The 19,468-nt window shown below is 37.7% G+C and overlaps 1 protein-coding gene across 1 annotated transcript in view; it reads left to right on the top strand.

Moving 5' to 3' along the window:
• The window catches only part of MARCHF1 (membrane associated ring-CH-type finger 1), a 937,042-nt gene that overhangs the window by 825,249 nt on the left and 92,325 nt on the right, over positions 1-19,468 (top strand). Inside the window, 4 exon segments of the mRNA XM_073232517.1 lie at positions 17,976-18,055; positions 18,331-18,676; positions 18,678-19,030; positions 19,032-19,074. Coding sequence (XP_073088618.1) covers positions 17,976-18,055; positions 18,331-18,676; positions 18,678-19,030; positions 19,032-19,074 — 822 coding nt within the window.

The raw sequence follows: 19,468 nt of genomic DNA on the forward strand, positions 1-19,468 counted from the left end.
AGTGTTAAGTGTACTCAACTACTTTAGGTATTTTATATAAATGGAATCCTACAGAATATGTCTTTTTGTGACTGGCTTATTTCACTTAGCATAATTGTTCTCAGGGTTCATGCATTTTGTACAATATGTCTGAATGTCTTTCCTTTTTAAAGCTGAATAATATTCCATTGCATGTATATGTCACAGATTTCTTATCTATTATTCTGTCAATGGCTTCCATATTTTGGTTATGATGAATAATGATGCTATGAACATGGGTGTACAAACATATCTTCAAATCCCTGTTTTCAGTTATTTTATGTGTATACCCTGAAGTGGAATTGCTGGATCATATGGTAATTCTGTTTTCAATTTTTCAGGAACTGTCATACTATTTTTCATAGCAGTTGTACTATGTTAAATACCCACCAACAGTGCACAAGGTTCTAATTTCTCCACATTCTTGTCAATACTTGTTATGTTCTGCTTTTTTGATACTTGCCAACTTAACAGGTATGAAAATGGTATCTCATTGTGGTTTTGATATCCATTTCCCCTTAATTAGTGATGTTGACCATTTTTTCATGTATTTATCAGTCATTTGTTTATTTTCTCTGGAGAAATGTCTATTTAAAACCTTTGCCCATTTTTTTAATTGGGCTGTTTATTTTTTGATGTTGCTTAGTTGTATCTTACATACATATGTATCTTACATATTCTGCATAGTAACCTCTGATATGATATTGGATCTATAAATATTTTCCCCCATTCTGTAGGTTGCCTTTCACTCTGCTGTGTCTTTTGGTGCCCAGAAGTCTTTTACTTTGACATAGTCCAGTTTGTCTAATTCTACCTTTGTTGCCTGTGCTTTTCATGTCATATCCAAAAAATAATTACCAAAGTTTATGTCATGAAGTTTTCTCTCTGTTTTCTTCAAAGAGTTCTCACATTTATTTTTAATCATATTTTATCTTGTATTGTTTGTATTTGTGTATTTATGTAAGTTGTATAAGTTACCTTAACTTCATTCTTAAGCAAGATGAAGAGATACACAGATAGTTTTTTTTTTTAATTTTATCCAAATCTTTTCTTGGCACAATTCCTTAAACCCTCTCCAAACCAGTAGCAGCCCTGATGCAGACTTAAGGAAGTCCAGCAACTTATTTTATACGATGCATTTGATCTTCATGCATATCTGTTTATTTTATATATCAGGTATGCTTAAAATGCTTCATGTCTCAGAAAATCCATTTTAGAACAATAAGTAAGCAAAATGACTGTTAAAATTTTTTAATTTTCTACCAGACTGTGGAATCATGAATAAAATGGATAGTTTTCAAAACCACAGATACACAGATTCCTCTCTGTAACATATAGTATATATGAATGTATTTTTTTCCTTTCCTCACTCTTTTCTATTATTTCATTTTCTTTTTTTCCTTTCTCTTTGCTCCTTTTCTGACCTCTCAGCTTTTTTTTTTCCAAATGTTTCTCCATTCTCAACTTTGATGTTCTTCCTTATCTTTCTCTTCATTTCTCTCCCTGTTCCCTCTTTCTTTTGTCTTCCCTGCTTTTAACTGTATTCCTTTTATTATACTCTATATTAATAATGTCTTACCTTGAATACAAACATATTATTTGCTTCCGTGGCCTCCAGTCTGTCTTTTCCTATTTCAACCTATATTTCACAATACTGTCAAATTAAACTGAATTCAGATTGTTCTAGCTCAAACAAATAGAACAAGAGACTACATCCTTTTAAATTGTATAATTCACAAGTTTTCATATTAAAACTCTGCAAGAATAACATATTTCGATGAACCCCGCAAAGATTCTTTAGACTCCTAAGGAGTCCAGCCATCCCTCCTTCCACCTCAGCAACCACTGATGTGTTTTACATCACTATAGATCAGTTCTGATTTTTAAAGTGAGATAGTGATGTATATTTACTTTTGTAACAGGCTTCTTTCACTCAGCTTAATTATTTTGAGATTCATCAATATCGCTTCATGTATCAGTAGTTTGTTCCTTTTTTTTGCTGAGTGGTAATCTAAGGCAAGAATATACCACATTTTGTTTATTATCCATTTGCCTAGTAATGGAGATTTGAATTGTTTACAGTTTGGGCCTTCTGTGAATAAACTACCATAAACATTTGCATACAAGTGTGGGTGTGTGTAGACATATGATTTCATTTCTCTTGGGTAAATACATAGAATAGCTAAGTCATATGGTAGGCATATTTAACTTAATGTGAAACTGCCAAATGATTTTCCCTGTTGCATTTCCTCCAGCAGTGTATTTAAGTTCCCGTTGTTTTGCCTACTTGCCAGTACTAGATATTGTCAGTATTTTTACTTGCAGCAATTCAAATGGGCATACAGTGGTATGACATTGTGGCTTTAATTTGCATTTCACTAATGATAAATGATCTGGAGCATCTTTTCAAATGCTTATTGGAAATTTACATCTTTTTTTCAGTTGCTGCTTAATTTTTAGCCACTTTTATTGGTAATTGTTTATTACTGAGTTATAAGAGTTCAAGAATTATTTGTATATTCTGGATATGAGTTCTTGTCCAATGTGTACCTTGCATGTTCTCTTTCATTATAATGCCTTTCGAAGAGTAAAAGTTTTTAATATATATAAAATCTAATTTAACAACAATTTATTTTATGATTTGTGGGTTTTGTGTCTCATTTGGAAAATTTTTTTCTACTTTAAGGCCACACTTTATTCCATATTTTATTCTCATATTTCTATAGATTTAGGGTTCTTTTGTTGTTGTTTTGAATGAATCATTTAAGTAATTTTTAATATGCTGTAAGGTGAGGATTAAGATGAATTTTCTTCCTTGTGGACATCTATTTGTTCCCGCACCATTTGTTTGAAAGATGTTCCTTCCCTCACTGATTGCTTTGGCACCTCAGTTGTAGATCAGTTGATCCTATTCGTGATTCTTTTTCTGGACTCTGTTCTGTCCCATTGATGAATGTGTGTGTATTGTATGGTTTGGGTGCTCTCCTAAGGGGAACTTTTTTAATTCCATTTTTTAATAGACTCTTAAGGACACTTGTCATCATCCTTATCTCCTAATTAGAACTTTCACTAATTGTACATCAAATAATGCAGAACACTACTTAACCTAACATTGAAGTCCATCATTTTTTTAAATCTTCCTTTACAGATTTATCATTAGCTTCCTGTTTCCAATAAAACTAATTACTTAGTACTCCAAATTATACTCCAAATTTGTATATAAAATCATATATATATATATATATATATATGTATGTATGTATGTATGCACTCCAAACACATTGCATAAGAGGTTAGGGTGCAAGAATACACTTTATATAATGATCAAAAAAATAGAAATGATCATCAATAAATAAGCATACCTTCTGATATAGAAGAAAGACTCAGGGACCAAGTAATTTATTTGTGGCTTTGGCTTTGGAGGGTAAAACTAGAAGAAGTGCCGGAAACTACAGAGAAACTGATTTCAGTGTGACACTAGGATGATGCAGTTAGATGATAGAGTTAGAGAAATGCAAGGGATGTTCTTAGGAGGCAGTAAATTCGTTACTAGCCATCACATGCTGAAAACATTGTAAGTGGAGTAACAGTGCCAGATGGGGGTTAGATCGGGTTGCTTTATGAACTTACCCCAGCCCTGAGGTCACATAAATACATTCTCTAAATGTATTTTTCAGTCATTAAATATCATGTTCACAATCAAAAAGAGTCTTTCAGCTTTTGGCCTTTATCTGTTCCCTAGAGCAAGTTTAATATTTCATTTAATACTTAGTTCTTCAACATGTTTACTCATGAACTATTACTGAGATTAATGGAGGCTTTTTCTGAAAAAAAAAAGAAGGTTCTGCAATAACATTTCCCATCTGAAGTTCTACAATCATTCTTTATAGGGTATTATTAATATATTATTAAATAAAAGAAGCCATTTGTAAATGATTATGCATGATTATTCTTTGTGATATCCATAAATTATATATCGGACTCTCCTAGTGAAGTGAATCGAAACTGGTCAGGGCAGCAGGAGGCAACAGCTTTAGCATCTTTTGAAACAGTAATTAATTTTCAAAATGCCGAAGTCAATTGGCAATAGTTAACATTGCCCCCAGAGCACAATCATGGCCTAGATGCCATAGAGACAAGTTGTCTTGTATTGCCTATAAATGGTTTCTCAGAAAACCTAATTTGAAATTACTGCCTTTAATTATACTGCTGATATAAATAACTTTGATAAAATTAGTGCAGCTGGCCTCCTGTTTGTTTTCCCATTTGAATGCACTGTACAATGTAATCATCTGAAATAAACATCCATTACAAAGAATGCTTCATTTGATAGAATATACTATTCTGTTCATCCAGCCAATTGTTATTTTTTTCCCTCCCCAACCACATTTCAGTCTTATACCTAAAAGGATGAAGAAATTATCAAGCTCTCATAATATATCAACTAGCAAATTAAAACAATTCATTGATGCTGAATAGGGCCATGGATTTAAAAGATTTTAATTCATTTTTATTCTCAATTACCATGTTTTCTTTTTAAACAGACCTGCCAGCTTAAAAACTGTTGAAAGCGTACTTTTCTGTACACAATGTAGTTCCATCATTTGTTAAATAGGAATCTCTGTTTAAAAGAAAACAAGATGCATCTTTCACTTGATATGCTTTATAACTCCGAAGTCCAAGGAAAGGGCTTCAAGATTTACTTTAAACTGGCCTCATGTCATTAGTTTTTTTACAGAGCAGAATTGCCACTTTTACAAAAGAGAGTGGAGCCCTTTCTTCTTGGTTGCCTATGATGTGATTGTCATCTCTGTCTCCACGGTGATCAGGACAGGATTTACCAAGGTTGATTCAACGAGGTCCAACTATTACCAAGCTCAGTTCAACTCATTTCACTATTACCAAGCTCAATTCAACCCCAAACCTTTCAGTAGCTACCTGCTACATGCAAGACACCATGAAGATTTCCAAAATGGGTAAAATGTGGCCTCTCTTCTTAGTCTTGTAATGAAACAAAACTGAAGATTAACTGTAGGACATAGTGACAGTGTGGAAATAGTTGAGGTGGGAGCACAGATGACAAAATAAATACTACATAAAGGGTCATACCAAAAGAGAAGTTACAAAGGCTCTTGGGGTTCAAGGGTAAATGGCTGAGCATAAAGCTGGGAAAATTAAGTGAAGAAAATTACAAGCCTTTGCTCTTGCTATTTTCTCTATAGGGAAAGGCATAGAAATAAAATTATGAAACATATTTGTTAATAACAGATAAGCTTGATTTTGCTGGAAACCAAGAATTAAGAGAGTCACTAAAGTTTATACCAGAAAAGTAGATGGGATGCAGAACCCAAAGGCCCTAACAACCGAACTGGTCTTCTTTGTACTTAATTAATTAGCTAGTCAGGAGCCTTGGAAACCTTTTGATAAGGCAAAGGAAATTACTGTCCTGTACCTAGGAAGAGAAATCTCAGAGATCTGTGGAACACAGATCAAAATGGAGATAAATGCAAGGCAGTGAGAACTGTGAGACTGTTTTCCTGTTTCTGGACAATTAACTGCATTATACTGAGTGAAGGACCAAGAGCTGGAATGTGATCTAGCAATAAGATTTAGACTGGACACCAGAGGTGCTATAGGGGACTCAGGCAATGGCCAACACATACATCTGCAGGAGCGTGGGAGACGGTCCAGGCTGCAGGCGCAATGGTAACAAAAACCCGATTTATCTGATGTTTGGGGAGTCTGTTTAAGAAGCATTCCTAGGCAGCAGCAGTGAGGCAAATGGGGAATGAGACAGAAAAGGCAGAGAAGCCAATAGAAGGGTGTAGTAAAAAGACAAGTAGTGACTCTATTGCACCTTACTTCACTGGTGGACAGTGACTGTAATGGGGTGTGGGGAGGACTTGATAATGAGGGGAGTCTAGTAACTATAATGTTGCTCATGTGATTGTATATTAATGATACCAAAATAAAAAAATAAAATAAAATAAAAAAAGAAGGGCATAGTAAAGATGGCACTGATGTAGTAATGGGGCTTGATTCTACCAGGACCGCCTATGAAAAGTAAAAATGTCTCCAAAAACTGACTTTCTGAAAGATTAGAGGCATGTGCACTCCTTCCTGGCTTCTGCCCCCTTCTGGCTGAGGGGTACCTGGGGGTAACACCTCTACACTTTGGGGTCTACTTGCCCACAGGCTTTCGCAAAGTGCCCGTGGTTGTGTTTGGCCAAGCAGGACCTGCCATTTCCTTGCACAGAGGGTTCCAAGGCAGCTGAAATGCTGGGCAAGCACAGACCCTTGTGTTTACTATTGGGTCCCTGGATACAAATGCTAGAACTACTGCGTGTCCCCATCCACCTGCGCCTCAGCCAACCCAGTAACTGTGAGGCCACAGCTCTGTAGCATTGTCACCCACCTATTTACTACCAGCAAAGGGTTCCCTGTTATGCATGACCATGAATGATCCAGATCCTAAATTCTGTGGGTCTGCTTTCTTGCACTATTTCTAATACCAACTATCTCTCAGTTTGGGTTCCCCTCAAAACAGTACTGGTGATAAGTCTTTTGGAGAAGTTGGTATATTTTATAAGTCATCCTGGAAATCATTAATGTGGGATTAGGGAACATGAGACAACGATGGGCAAAACATCAATTGAAGGGTATGTTTTGAAGTCATTTTGGGGAACTTCATTCTAATGGAACTCCTGAGACATATCCAAAATGTCTCTCAGAATTTTCTACCTTGGAGACAGAGGATTTATCCACAAGCTTCTGGCCCCCATATAGTTTGAAGTTTGTCCCTAAAGGTATTGATTCCCCTGCATTCAGGCTTGTGCAAGGCCAAGTGGGCTCCCACGGAATAGGAGTAGAAAGGAGGAACTCAGGGGCATCCACTCGTGGTGGGACATTGTCGCCGTCAGGTCAGTCGGCACTCACAAAGAATTATTCACCAGAGCTGCTCCTATTGGAAGTGGACTAAAGGGATATGGTACAGGGTATCAGAGACAACTGCCTGAATCTCTTTCTCTATCCAGCCACCAGAATGTCTACACTTTAGTAGGCAGCCTGGGTACTGTGATGGGTCTTCAACTTCTTCACAGAACGGTCCCTGTTCATTCCCCCAAGAGATGGTCCTTGCTATCCAAATGAGCCTTAATCATCTCCTGGTTGCAGTGATTCAACCTTGACTATGGCCAAAGCTTTTCTTGGATCTGATCTATAATCAATGGGCTTTTGAGAAGAGGGAAGTGACATAAGCTGGTACTTTGAACCAAATTTTGTACCATGCCCTTTCTGCTGGCAGTCATGGTCCCATCTCTGTTTTCAACTGTCTGTTGCAACAGGACATGTCGGCTGGCTGAGCTTGGCATCTGAAGACCGGTGCAGCTCCACTTACTGGCTTTTCATGGCCTCTCAAGGCAAGCGAGGTTCTACACCATTGATTGCAGCTTCCCTTTTAGACTTACCCAGAGAATCTAACCTTGTTGAAAGCCTCTCCACTAATACTATGAATTATCAAAGGTAGATTTAGTTTTCCCTTCTTAGAAAGATTTTCAGTTCCTTCCAAAACGTGGTGTGCTACAGGTGCATTAAGGCAACTTGTCATGCCGCTTCCCTCTACTTTCAGCTGTCTTGGCCTGTGTCTTTCTTTATGCATCATTTCTAATCCACAGGGTTATAGACTCAACTTCAAGATCACTCTTTTCTACATCTACATTTTGTAATCAACCAATGGCACAAATGTTTGCTACATAGTTTCTTAGGAATCCCACATGGCCCCCTGCAAGTAGTATGGTAAATTTTGCACAATGTAGTAGGGAAAACATGGCTTTCTAAAAGTAATCTCAGTCCCCTTATCTTCCGCTTGAGCCCCTTTACTGCTGATGTGGAAATATTTGATTTTTTTCAAAAAAAGACTTCAGTGTCTACTAGTTCAGAATGGAATCAAATCTAATCTTTCAAGGTTTCTTTCCATTTCCCTTCAGTTTTTGGAGTACATAGGAACAGGGAATTCTATTCACATTTCTAAACTATAGGTTTTTACCAGACCTGTTGTCCAACCAGCAGCCCCTGGCTGGTGGACCTGCTGACTGGCTCTGTTACAGTCAAGCAGGGCTCTGACCTCGCAACCCATTTAGGTCTTCACTGGCTTCACCAGCCCTCTTGCCTGGGCAGTCTTTTCTGTGGCCCTCTGTTATAAAGTCACACTAACTGTAACTCTGTGACCTTGCCTCCTTCTGCAGGCTAGCAGTCTGTTAGCTCTCACGTACCCACAGAAGCACGGGAGACATCAGGATCTCTTCGCCCCACCCTGGGCAGGGAATGGGAAATGGGTTCTGGTCCCTCTGCCTGCCTCTTGCACCATCCCAGGCCCTGCCCTGCGCTCTGAGAAGATCTGACAGACACAGCTGAGGTAGAGGTATTTAAAAACAAAAACAGAAACTTTCCCAGTGAATCTGCTTTTTAGCTCGGATGGAGAATCATTGACCTCAGGCAGCTCTTCTTATGTGTCTTCTCTCTGAATGAGGGAATATAATTGAATCCATTGTAGGAAGAGAACATAATTTACTAGAAATGAATAAAAAGAATTCTAATATTTCAAGATTACAACTCTTGGACACTCTATGAAGTAGTTATCTGATCAATGATTTCATGTCATCCTCCTAACAATCCTTTTATGTAGATGTCATATTAACAACACTTAACTGAAGGAGAGAAATGGAGCTCAAAGAAGCTAAATAAGCAAATAATTTATCATGTAAATACTGAAGGGAAAAAAGACAAATCTTAATTCTTGATATTAATAGTCATTTATGACATCATTCATATGATGTCCTTTTATTAAAAATTAAAATTTAAAAGATTACACAAATATATAATGAGAAAAATAAAGGTTTCTCATAATCTTACCTCACAAAGTTAACCATTGTTAATGTTTGGATGTAAACTCCTCCAAATGTGTCCTGTTCATATGTTAACATGCATCATGAAAGCGTTATTTACCCAAATGGGATCATACTATATACAGTTTTGAAACTTGACTTAAAACTATATCCTTCAAATGTGTATGTGAGAGTTTGTGTGTCCACAAGTGTTGTATAACTTATTCTTTTTAATGGCTTATATACTTCATTGTAAATAACTAAACATTTGGATCGTTTTCAATTTCTTACTGTTATAAATAATGCTATAATGAGCATTGTTATAATGAACATATCTTTGGGCAATTGTGCAAATTTTTTCACAAAATTGACTCTCATGAATAAACTTTCTGACATAAATAGCATAGATATTTTCTATGTTAATGAGCTTACCACACTGCTCTCCAAATAAGTTTTGCCACTTTATAATTACTTCAGCACTATATGGAAATGCTTAGTTTCTCCCCCCTCAGTTAAATAGGGCGTTTTCAATTCTTTTTTTTTATTGAAGTATCATTAATATAGAATCTTATATTGGTTTCAGGTATACAACACAGTGGTTAAACAGTTACTCATATTATTAAACCTGCACCCTCCCTAGTGCAGCTACTACCTGTCAACACAGGAGGTGTTACCAAATCATTGGCTATATTCTCCAGGCTGCACTACCATCCATGACCATTTACCTTATGATTGAGAATTTTTGTGCCCTTTTTCCCCCAACCACCCAATCACCAGTCACTTCTCAGTGCCTATGAGTCTACTGCTATTTTGTTCATTTTGTTTTGTTTTGATTTTATATACCACAAGTAAGTGAAATCATGTGGAATTTGACTTTCTCTGCTTGATTTATTTCCCATAACATAATACCCTCTAGGTCCATCCATGTTGTAGCAAATGGCAGGATTTCTTTTTTCTTAAGGGCTAAATAATATTCCACTGTGTGTATGTACCACCTCTTTATTCATTCGTGAAGTACATTTATGTGCTTCCATTACTTGTTTATTGTAAATAATGCAGCAATAAACATCATGGTACATATATCTTTTCAAATCAGGGATTTTGTTTTCTTTGGATAAATTCCTAGAAGTGGGATTTCTGGGTAGTATGGTATTTCTATTTTTAGTTTTTTAAGGAACCTCTATTCTGCTTTACACAGTGGCTGCACCAATTTACATTCCCTCCAACAGTGTAGGAAGTTTTCCCCACATCTTTGCCAATACTTGTTATTTCTTGTCTTTTAGATAGTGGCCATTCTGACTGATGTGAGGTAGTATCTCATTGTGGTTTTGATTTGCATTTCCCTGATGATTAGGGATATGGAGCATCTTTTCATGTGCCTGTTGACCATCTATATTTCTTCTTTGGAAAAATGTCTGTTAAGGTCCTTTGCCCATTTTTAAGTCATTTTTTTTTTTTTTGGTGTGGAAGCCCATGAGTTATTTATATATTTTGCATGTTAACCACTTATCATATAAATCACTTACAAATATATTCTCTGATACTTTTGTTTGCACTTTTGTTTTGCTAATGGTGTCCTTTGCTGTACAGAAGCCTTTTAGATTGATGTAGTTCCAGTTGTTCATTTTTTATTTTGTTTCCCTTGCCAAAAGAGATGTGCACAGGAAAAAATTGCTCACATTTATGTTAAGAGATTTTGCCTATGTTTTCTTCAAAGAGTTATGGTTTCATGTCTTACATCTAGGACTTTAATCCATTTTGAGTTTACTTTTGTGTATGGAGTTAGAAAGTCAGTTTCATTCACGTATACATATCTGTCAATTTCCCAACACCAATTATTGAAAAAACTATCTTTTTTCCATTGTATGTTCATGGTCCCTTTACTATATATTAACTGACTATATATGCATGGATTTATATCTGGGCTTTCTATTCTGTTCCATTGATCTATGGATCTATTCTTGTGCCAGTACCATACTGTTTTGATTGCTGTAGTTTTGTGTTATAGCTTGAAGTCACTGAGCATGATATCTCCAGCTTTGTTATTCTTTCTCAGGATTACTTTGGTTTTCTGGGGTCTTTTGTCATTCCATATGAATTTAAGATTATTTGCTCTAGTTCAAATAATTCAAATATACCAATATTTGAATTGCTCTAATTCAAAATACCAATGAATAATGTCATTGGTATTTTGATAGGGATTACATTGAATCTGCCAATTGCTTTGGGTAGGATTGCCATTTTGATAATATTAATTTGTCCTATGTGTGAATGTGGGATAATTTATTTGTGTCTTCTTTAATTTTTCTTATTAGTGTCTTATAGTTTTCAGAGTATTGATCTTTCACCTCCTTGATTAGGTTTATTCCTAGGTAGTTTATTCTTCCTGATGAAATTGTAAATGGAATTGACTTCCTGATTTCTCTTTCTGTTAGTTCATTGTTAGTATTTAGGAATGCAACAATTTCTATGTATTAAGTTTGTATCCTCCATGTAGCTGAATCCAGTTATTAGCTCTAACGGTTTTTTGGTGGAGTCTTCAGGATTTTCCATATACAGTATCATGTCATCTGCAAATAATGATGAATTCACTACCTCCATAGCAATTTGGATGCCTTTTATCTCTTTATCTTGTCTGATTGCCGTGGCTGGGACCTCCAGTACTATGGTGAATAAGTGGTGAGAGTGAACATCCTTGTCTTGTTCCTGATCTTAAAGGAAAAGCTTCAGCCTTTCTCCACTGAGTATGATGTTATCTGTGGGTTTCTCATATATGGCCTTTATTTTGTTGTGGTACATATCCTCTATGCCAACTTCATTTTTTATCATAAATGGATGTTGAATTTCTTTAAATGCTTTTCTAGCATCTGTTGAGCTGATCATGTGGTTTTTTATCTTTCTTTTTGTTAGTATGATGTATGATGTTGACTGATTTATGAATATTATACCATCCTTGTATCCCTGAAATAAATCTCACTTGATAGTGATGTATGGTTCTTTTGTTATACTTTTTATTTTGGTTTGCTAATATTTTTTGAGGATTTTTCCATCTGTGTTCATCAGGGATATTGGTCTATAATTTTCATTTTTGTATTGTCTTTGTGTGTTTTTTGTATTAAAGTGATGCTGGCCTCATCGAATGAATTTGGAAGTATTCCCTTCTCTTCTACTTTTTGAAATACTTTGAGAAGGATGGGTATTAGCTCTTGTTTAAATTTTGGTAGAATTCAGCTGTGAAGTGGTCTGCTACAGAAGTTTCTTTAACATATCCTGTAAGGCTGGTTTACTGGTGGTAAGTTTCTTCAGCCTTTGCTTGTCTGGGAAACTTTTAATCTCCCCTTCAATCTTAAATGATAACCTTTCTGGTTAGATGATTCTTGTTCATTAAATACTTTATGTCATTCTCTTCTGCCCTATAAAGCTTCTACTGAGACATCTGATGATAGCCTGATGGGGTTTCCCTTATAAGAAATTTTTTGCCTCTCTCTAACCTCTTTCAGTACCCTCTCTTTATCCTTAATCTTTGTCATTTTAATTATAACATCTCTTGGTGTTGTCTTCCTGGGGTTTCTTTCTGTGCCTCCAGGATTTGGGTGTATATTTCCTTCCCCAGATTGGGAAAGTTTTCAACAATTATTTCTTCAAAGAGATTTGCTACATCTTTCTCTCTCTCTTCTCTTTCTGATACCCATATTAAGTGAATATTGTTTTGTTCAAAATTGTCACCCAGTCTCTTAGCATCCTCCTGTTTCTAGAGATTTTTTTTCCTCTCTGTTCCTCAGCTTCATTGTTTTCCTGTTCTCTAATATCCATTTCATTAATTGTTTCCTTTACTAGCAGCAACCTATTATTCATACCTTCCATTGTATATTTCATTTCAGTTACTGTATTATTCATCTCTGAGTGGCTCTTTTTTCAAGTCTTCTATCTTTTTGTTGAAATCCTCCCTGAGATTGTCAATGCTTTTCTGCAGATCAGTGAACATATTTATGACTCTTCCTTTGAAATCTTTATCAGGAAGATTGGTGATCTCCGTTTCATTTATCCCTCTTTCTTGGATCTGGGATCTTTTCCTGTTCTTTTGTTTGAAACTTATTCCTCTGTTTCCTCATTTTGTTAAGGTTTCTTGTGTTTCTTTCTTTGTATTAGATGGGTCTGCTATGCTTCCTGGTCTAGAGAGTAATGGGTTTATGAAGAAGGTGTCCTCTGGTTCCCAGAAGCTCAAGACTTCTCACTGTCCAGTGCCTGATTCTCCTTTGTTGTGGAGCTCCAGTTGCTGTTGGTGGGCTATGGGAAGGGCCCTCTTTCTGACTGTCTGCCCATAATGGGATATCTCAGTCCACAATTGAGGGCAGTTTGCCTCAGATGGCCCTTTGTGAGCACAGCAGTTGCTTTTCTGCCAGGATTGTTGTGCGCGGGGTCACCCTCTGCCTGTCCTAGGGAGTTGGCAGCACTCCCGGCTAATGGGTTGGGCAGGGTGGTCATACAGAGCAAGTTGTGTGGTGGAAAGTCACACAGAAACAGTAGAGCACATGTGTGCCTACTCCTGGCAGTGGAGTCAGCTAGGCTACCTGTGAGGAGCAAGGAGCTCTCAGAGCTGGGGCATCCAGGCGCCTCCCTAGTGGGGCTGAGACAGGGCCAAAAAAGCTGGGAGAGCCTCCCTCTGCCTTCCAGGCAGCAAATTCTGACTGCTACTGGGCCAGCTGGGCAGGTGGGCACTTGTGTAAGGAAGTGCCTCAGGGCCGAGCTGCCAGCAAAAGGGATGGAGCTTTGGGGACTCTCAAGAGTGTCTGGCCTTTTGGCCAAGGAAGGGCTGGGGAAGTGTCCTACACTTGCCCTTTCTTCTGTAGAGAGCTCTGTCCAACAATCTCCTCTTTGGCACCACTCCTGCTGCTGGAAAATCATCCAAACTGCTCTCTGAGTGGGACTGATGGAGCATCTGTGTTCCTCCACAAGCAGCTGGAGTCTCAGCCTCCCATGGAGCTCCAACTCTCCCTGGTGTGCAGCCCACTGATCACTAGAATCCAATGCAGTGTGGACTCACATTCACAGAGCCGATCTCCAGAGCCAGGTGTGCAGAGCTCCTGAATGCCTGTCCCCTCCCCACTTTTTATCTTCTCCTCCCACCTGTGGGCTGGGATTGGGAGGAAGAGCTCGGGTCCCTGTGGATCTTGGCTCTGCCACTTTACCCGTCTCTGTGTGGCCTTCTCTTCTTCCCCAGGTTAGGTGGTCTGCTCTGCAGTCTTTGGGTTAGCTGTGTTTGCTGTAGTTGTTTCCTTGGTGTGTATATGGGAGGAGGTTTCTGCCATGCCTTCCTTCTTGCCATCTTTTTCTCCTCTCCACCTATCAATCTTTTTAAAATGTGCTGATCTAATAAGTGAAAGTAAATATCATTGTTAACTGAATGTACATTTGTTTGGTTATTGAGATTGAGCATCTTTTTACACGTGGCTTTTGGCCTAGTATAATTCCTTCTCTATGAACACTTCTTCGTGTGTTTTACTCATTTTCCCTCTAAGGTCAATCAACTTTTCTTTCCTGATCTGTAAAATATCTCTGAATACTAGAGAAATTAACTGTCTGGAGACCATATGTGCTATGAAAGATGGCATTATTTATGGCTTTGAGTTTTCTTTGGGGTAGTATTGATGTGTGACTGTATGTGTTTCTTTTTTACTAATTAGAAGTTTAAATTTTTTATGCTTATCTGTCTTTTCCTATATTAATTTTCCATTTCATAAAATACATCATAAAAATATTCAATTATGTTTCCTTCTCAATTTTTATGGTAAATTTAAGTCATTCATATAACTGAAATTTAGCATAAGCAGTAAGGAAGGGATCCAGCTTTATAGTTTCCCAAATCATAAGTCATTTTTCTCTACATTATGTACTTAGTAGCATGGCCTTTTTCCACTTATTTGAAATGCAGCTTTATTATGTACTAACATGTAGAAGGATAGATAGGTGATAGATGATAGATAGATAGATAGATAGATAGATAGATAGATAGATAGATAGATAGATAGAGAATAGATTCTATTCTAATGATGTATCCTTTCTTTTGCTACCCATGTGTTCTTTTACTTTCAAATGATTTATGCTGTGCTTTGATATCTGGTAAAAATGCTCTAACCTCTGATCTCACTTAGCTTTATTAAAGAATTTTCATAGAATTTTACACCTGTTAGTTTCTTCAATTTATATTTCAAATAAATTTTGTCAGACTTTAAACTGAAACAACCACTTAGGATTATATTGCTTCACATATTCCTTTTCTTGATCCTGCTGTATCCCAGATATATCAAATCTTAGTTCTTTTGAGGAATTAGGATAGTCAGTTCTGGACCTTCCAATTCTCAGCTACCAAAGTGAGCTTTCTAGTGCCCAAAGATAATCATTAACAGCATATGCTACAGCAGCCCACTAGCAAACTCAGCAAGTATAAATTAATTTCGAATATGAGCTACTTGAAGATTCTTGATGGGCAACAAGGAATGACTTCATTCTCTGCAAAATACTTAAGTGTTGTAGACCTAAATGCCACTTGACTGAGTGCCAGAGTGCACCAAAAACTATCCAAAGGGAAGCTGCATGTTTTTTCATGTTCTCTCATAGGTAAATAATTATCTCATTGTAGACCATACATTTGCTCAGACCTGTGAGATTATAAAATTTGCTTTATTATGATTATGTCTAATTCAACATCTTTGCCTGTACATTTTCATAGAATTGACTTTGACACATCATTAACTAGCCATGGATATCTATTATTATGGTCAAAATACTGTGGTTCACATTCATAATATCATTATGATTTGAGATTGCTTTTGGGATGTGTTGTTACTTTTGTTTTTTTTAAAAGAGAATGAGCAGTGGACTTCAGACATGGCCTTGACTCAGTGCCTGCTCTATGCAGATTTCCCTGCTAATATCAATGGATATGTATGGGATAGCCATGCCCAATCTAATGAAACTTATTGCTTATGGTGTAGAGGACAGAAGTGCTCATATTTTGTAAAAATTGCAGAGATGATGTTAATCCAAATTTTTTAAAAAACTTGAAATAAGTGAGCTTTGATACAAATATTGAACTGGTGTTTAAAGATGATGTTCAAAGATTTTAGAAATACACAATGTCCATGAATTAATAAAGAATCAGCAAACTGTAAGTCAGAGGTATGTAGACGTAACTCAGTCTATTGAATATGTTGAGAATGCCAGCCTTCCCTCTTGGCAACTGTTATCTGCCTAGGATACTTTTAATCTCTTCTTTAACAACTCCTACTTGCCTTTCAAGATTAGCTGAAGTGTACCCCCATATTAGTTTCCCATGACTACTGTGACAAATTACCACAGACTTGTTGGTCTAAAACAATACAGTTTTATTATCTTATAATTCTGGAGGTCAGGAGTCAAACATAGGTCTCACTTAGCTAAAATCAAGATGTCAGCAGGGCTTCATTCTTCTGGGGACTTTAAGAGAGAACCCATTTTCTTGCCGTTTCCAGTTTCTAGAAACCACCTGCATTCCTTGGTAGGACCCCCTCTCTCCATCTTCAAAGTGGGCAGCATGGCATGTGCCTCCCTCTCTCTCTCTCTCTCTCTGTCCCTACTCTCCTGCTTCCCTCTTAAAAGGATCCTCATGGCGACATTCAGCTCCCCAAGATGATCCAGGATAACCTCCCCATCTCATGGTCCTTCATTTAATATATGCAAAGTCCCTTTTGTCACATAAGGAAACATATTCACAAATTCCAGTGATTTGGATGTTGACACCTTGCGGGAGGAGTGGGGAGTATTATTCAGCCTATTATAGCTCCTCTTGAGAGTTTTTCTGACCTCTTGAGTTATAGTTGACTCCTCTTTCTCTAGATCCAAGGGCATGGGAATTTTTAGAACTACTCTGAAATTTGGGGTTAATCTTTCTACTTTTAATGTTGTTTCTTGTTGACAAAATTTTATATATCATGTGTGTAGCCAGGTTGGCCTGACTCTGGCCCTAAAACTCACTTGGCTTCCCCCTTGTAAGGGAGAAGAGCGCTGATAGGTGGATGACGGGGGAGGAGCCAGAGCCCCTCCAGCGCCTGCTCATAAGAAGCGGCACCAACTTCACAGTTTCCCCATCTGTGATATGCAAATAATTGTAGTGTTTACCACATAACATTTCTTGTGAGTATTAATAAATGTGAGTACTTAGAATAGTAACTAGCACATAATATTCACTCAAAACTACAAATTACTATTTCCCACTTATGATCTTATTTATTGTAAGGATTAAAGAGACAATAGAAAAAGCCACACACATGCCTGGCCTACAGTAAATTCTCAATTAATTCCATCTTTTGATTTATCATCATGAGCTGTATTAAATACAACAGGTTGAAAGAAGTCAAATAGAGTGAAGAAAATGTTGTGTTTCAAAGGTGGGATTTTAGTGAAATCAACTTTGTGGAAGCAATCTGAACTATTTCAGGCTCTCTTTTTCTCAGGATTATAAGGTCACAGGGTTAAAAGATATGAAAGTCAATAATGTTGTGGTAGATTTTACTAGTGTCAGTGATGAGATAATAATATAGTAATAACTGTAGGCTTTTAAATCTTACAAAGTGTTTTCAAATATATTATCTCATGGGGCCTTGATGTGACTTAACATTAACATCAGGCAGTCTCCAGCTATCTAACGGCTATTTGATTATTTAGGCTTCCCAGATTATTATCATCCTAGGCACATAATAGTCCCTTAAAGTGTTACCCATTTGCTTCCAGGGCAAACTGAGCCATTCTACTCAAATGTTTACAGGAAATAGAATAGAAACTTGTGGATTCATCTTCCTCTCTCACAAATGAAGCAACGGCAAAGTGGTACAGCATCTCAGCTGTTCCAAGTTCCTCAAATAAGTTTTACTTTTGCAAAACGAACCCTTTAACTTCCTATATTCTGTGAGCTGTGTTATGAGCAACATGACTGGCAGCCACATTTGTTGTAATTTTTTAAATATGTGGAAAAAAAGCAAGATATCGACCATGTATTACCTTAACCAAGACGCCAAACTGTCTAACTTGTTTCTCCAGGCAAGCAGCCCAACAACAGGGACAGCTCCTAGGAGCCAGTCAAGGTTGTCTGTCTGCCCATCTACTCAGGACATCTGCAGGTAAGTGCTCAGCAAATAATCTTATTCAATATTTTTTAGACCGTGTTTTGCGTTCTTGCTTATATTCGGAGACTGTGTGGCTCCTGCCTCTGCCTTGCATTGTCCATGGGCAATTCATACTGGCTCATTATTTTTCCTTTAGTGCATTTTCTTCATTTGGTTTTTATTTATCAATTTCTGGTCCATGTTATCATTTTCATCATTCTTTCTCTCTGTTTTCTCATGGCTTTCCTCTCCATTCCCATATCCCATCCCTTGCCTGCTGCTTTGTCTAGATCTGCCATCTTAAATAACATGCCAGAACAGGCATTTGAGCACTGCCCCCCTGTCACAGTGCTGAGCCCTGCTAGGCAGGAGTTGGGCAAGAAATCAGTAAAACAGAGGTCTAGAAGGAGGAGAAAGCCCTCTGAGAGATAAGAGCACACAGAAGAGCAAATAAAAGGGAGAAGAAATGATTTTCACCTCCAAATCACAAGCCCCCAATGGTGTGAGTTTTATGCAGATTCTTCAGATTCATCTGCCACGGACGCGAGTCCCTGGATGCAAGCAAAAAGAAGAGCCCGACTGAAATTCCAACTGTCACGAAGGAGAAGGAGAAATAATAATAGATGTGGAAACTGGGGGTGGGTCTTCTGCTCCTAATGGAACTGATCTGGTAGATTCGGGATCCAGAGGTAAAAAGCAGCAAGAGCTGATCCGATGTCAGAGTCGCTCTTTAAATCTCTGCGGAGGAAAAGGCACAGGTACCGAGAAAGCAGCCTTCCGCGGCCAAGCGGACCCCTGGGGACGAGGAGGCCCCAAGGAGTCCTGGGAGAGCCCGCGCAGGGACCCTCAGCCCTTGCACAGACTTAGGCAAAATACAGAAATGAAGAAAAGGCTTTCAGAAGCAGGTTCCAGCACTGAAACCTTGGCAGTAACAGAAGTTGGCAAGTGTGTGGCTGATGCAGGGACCACGCGAGGAACTCCGTTCAGAAGTCTCCGCCACCTACCCTGACAGGTCTGACAGTTTAAAAGTATGCGTATCAGTCCCCACAGAGAAAGACTGGATGCCACCCAACATATTACTTCCCTCTGTGAGTTAGGTTTGTGTTTGACCCCTACCCTCAAAACATAACATTTATTCAGACTGTTATTTGTCTGATTGTCTGTAGGTGATAAAATGAGAAAAGATTGGTATGCACTGGTTTAAAAGTTGTCCTAAAATAGAATTAGATTTCCCCTTTCCCATCCTTTTAATTTAATAATGATCATTTTTCCTGGTAAAGGGACTGACAGGTCAGTTGAGTCTTACACCCATTCTGGTTAAAACAAGGCTAGTGGAGGAAATATGAGTGACAATGTGTGAAATTTGGACTCTTCAATGCAAATTCGGCGAACTCTTAGCACCCTGACAGGATATGCAGAAAAAAAGAA

Source organism: Manis javanica, chromosome 3 (assembly GCF_040802235.1).
Source record: "Manis javanica isolate MJ-LG chromosome 3, MJ_LKY, whole genome shotgun sequence".
Lineage (NCBI taxonomy): Eukaryota > Metazoa > Chordata > Mammalia > Pholidota > Manidae > Manis > Manis javanica.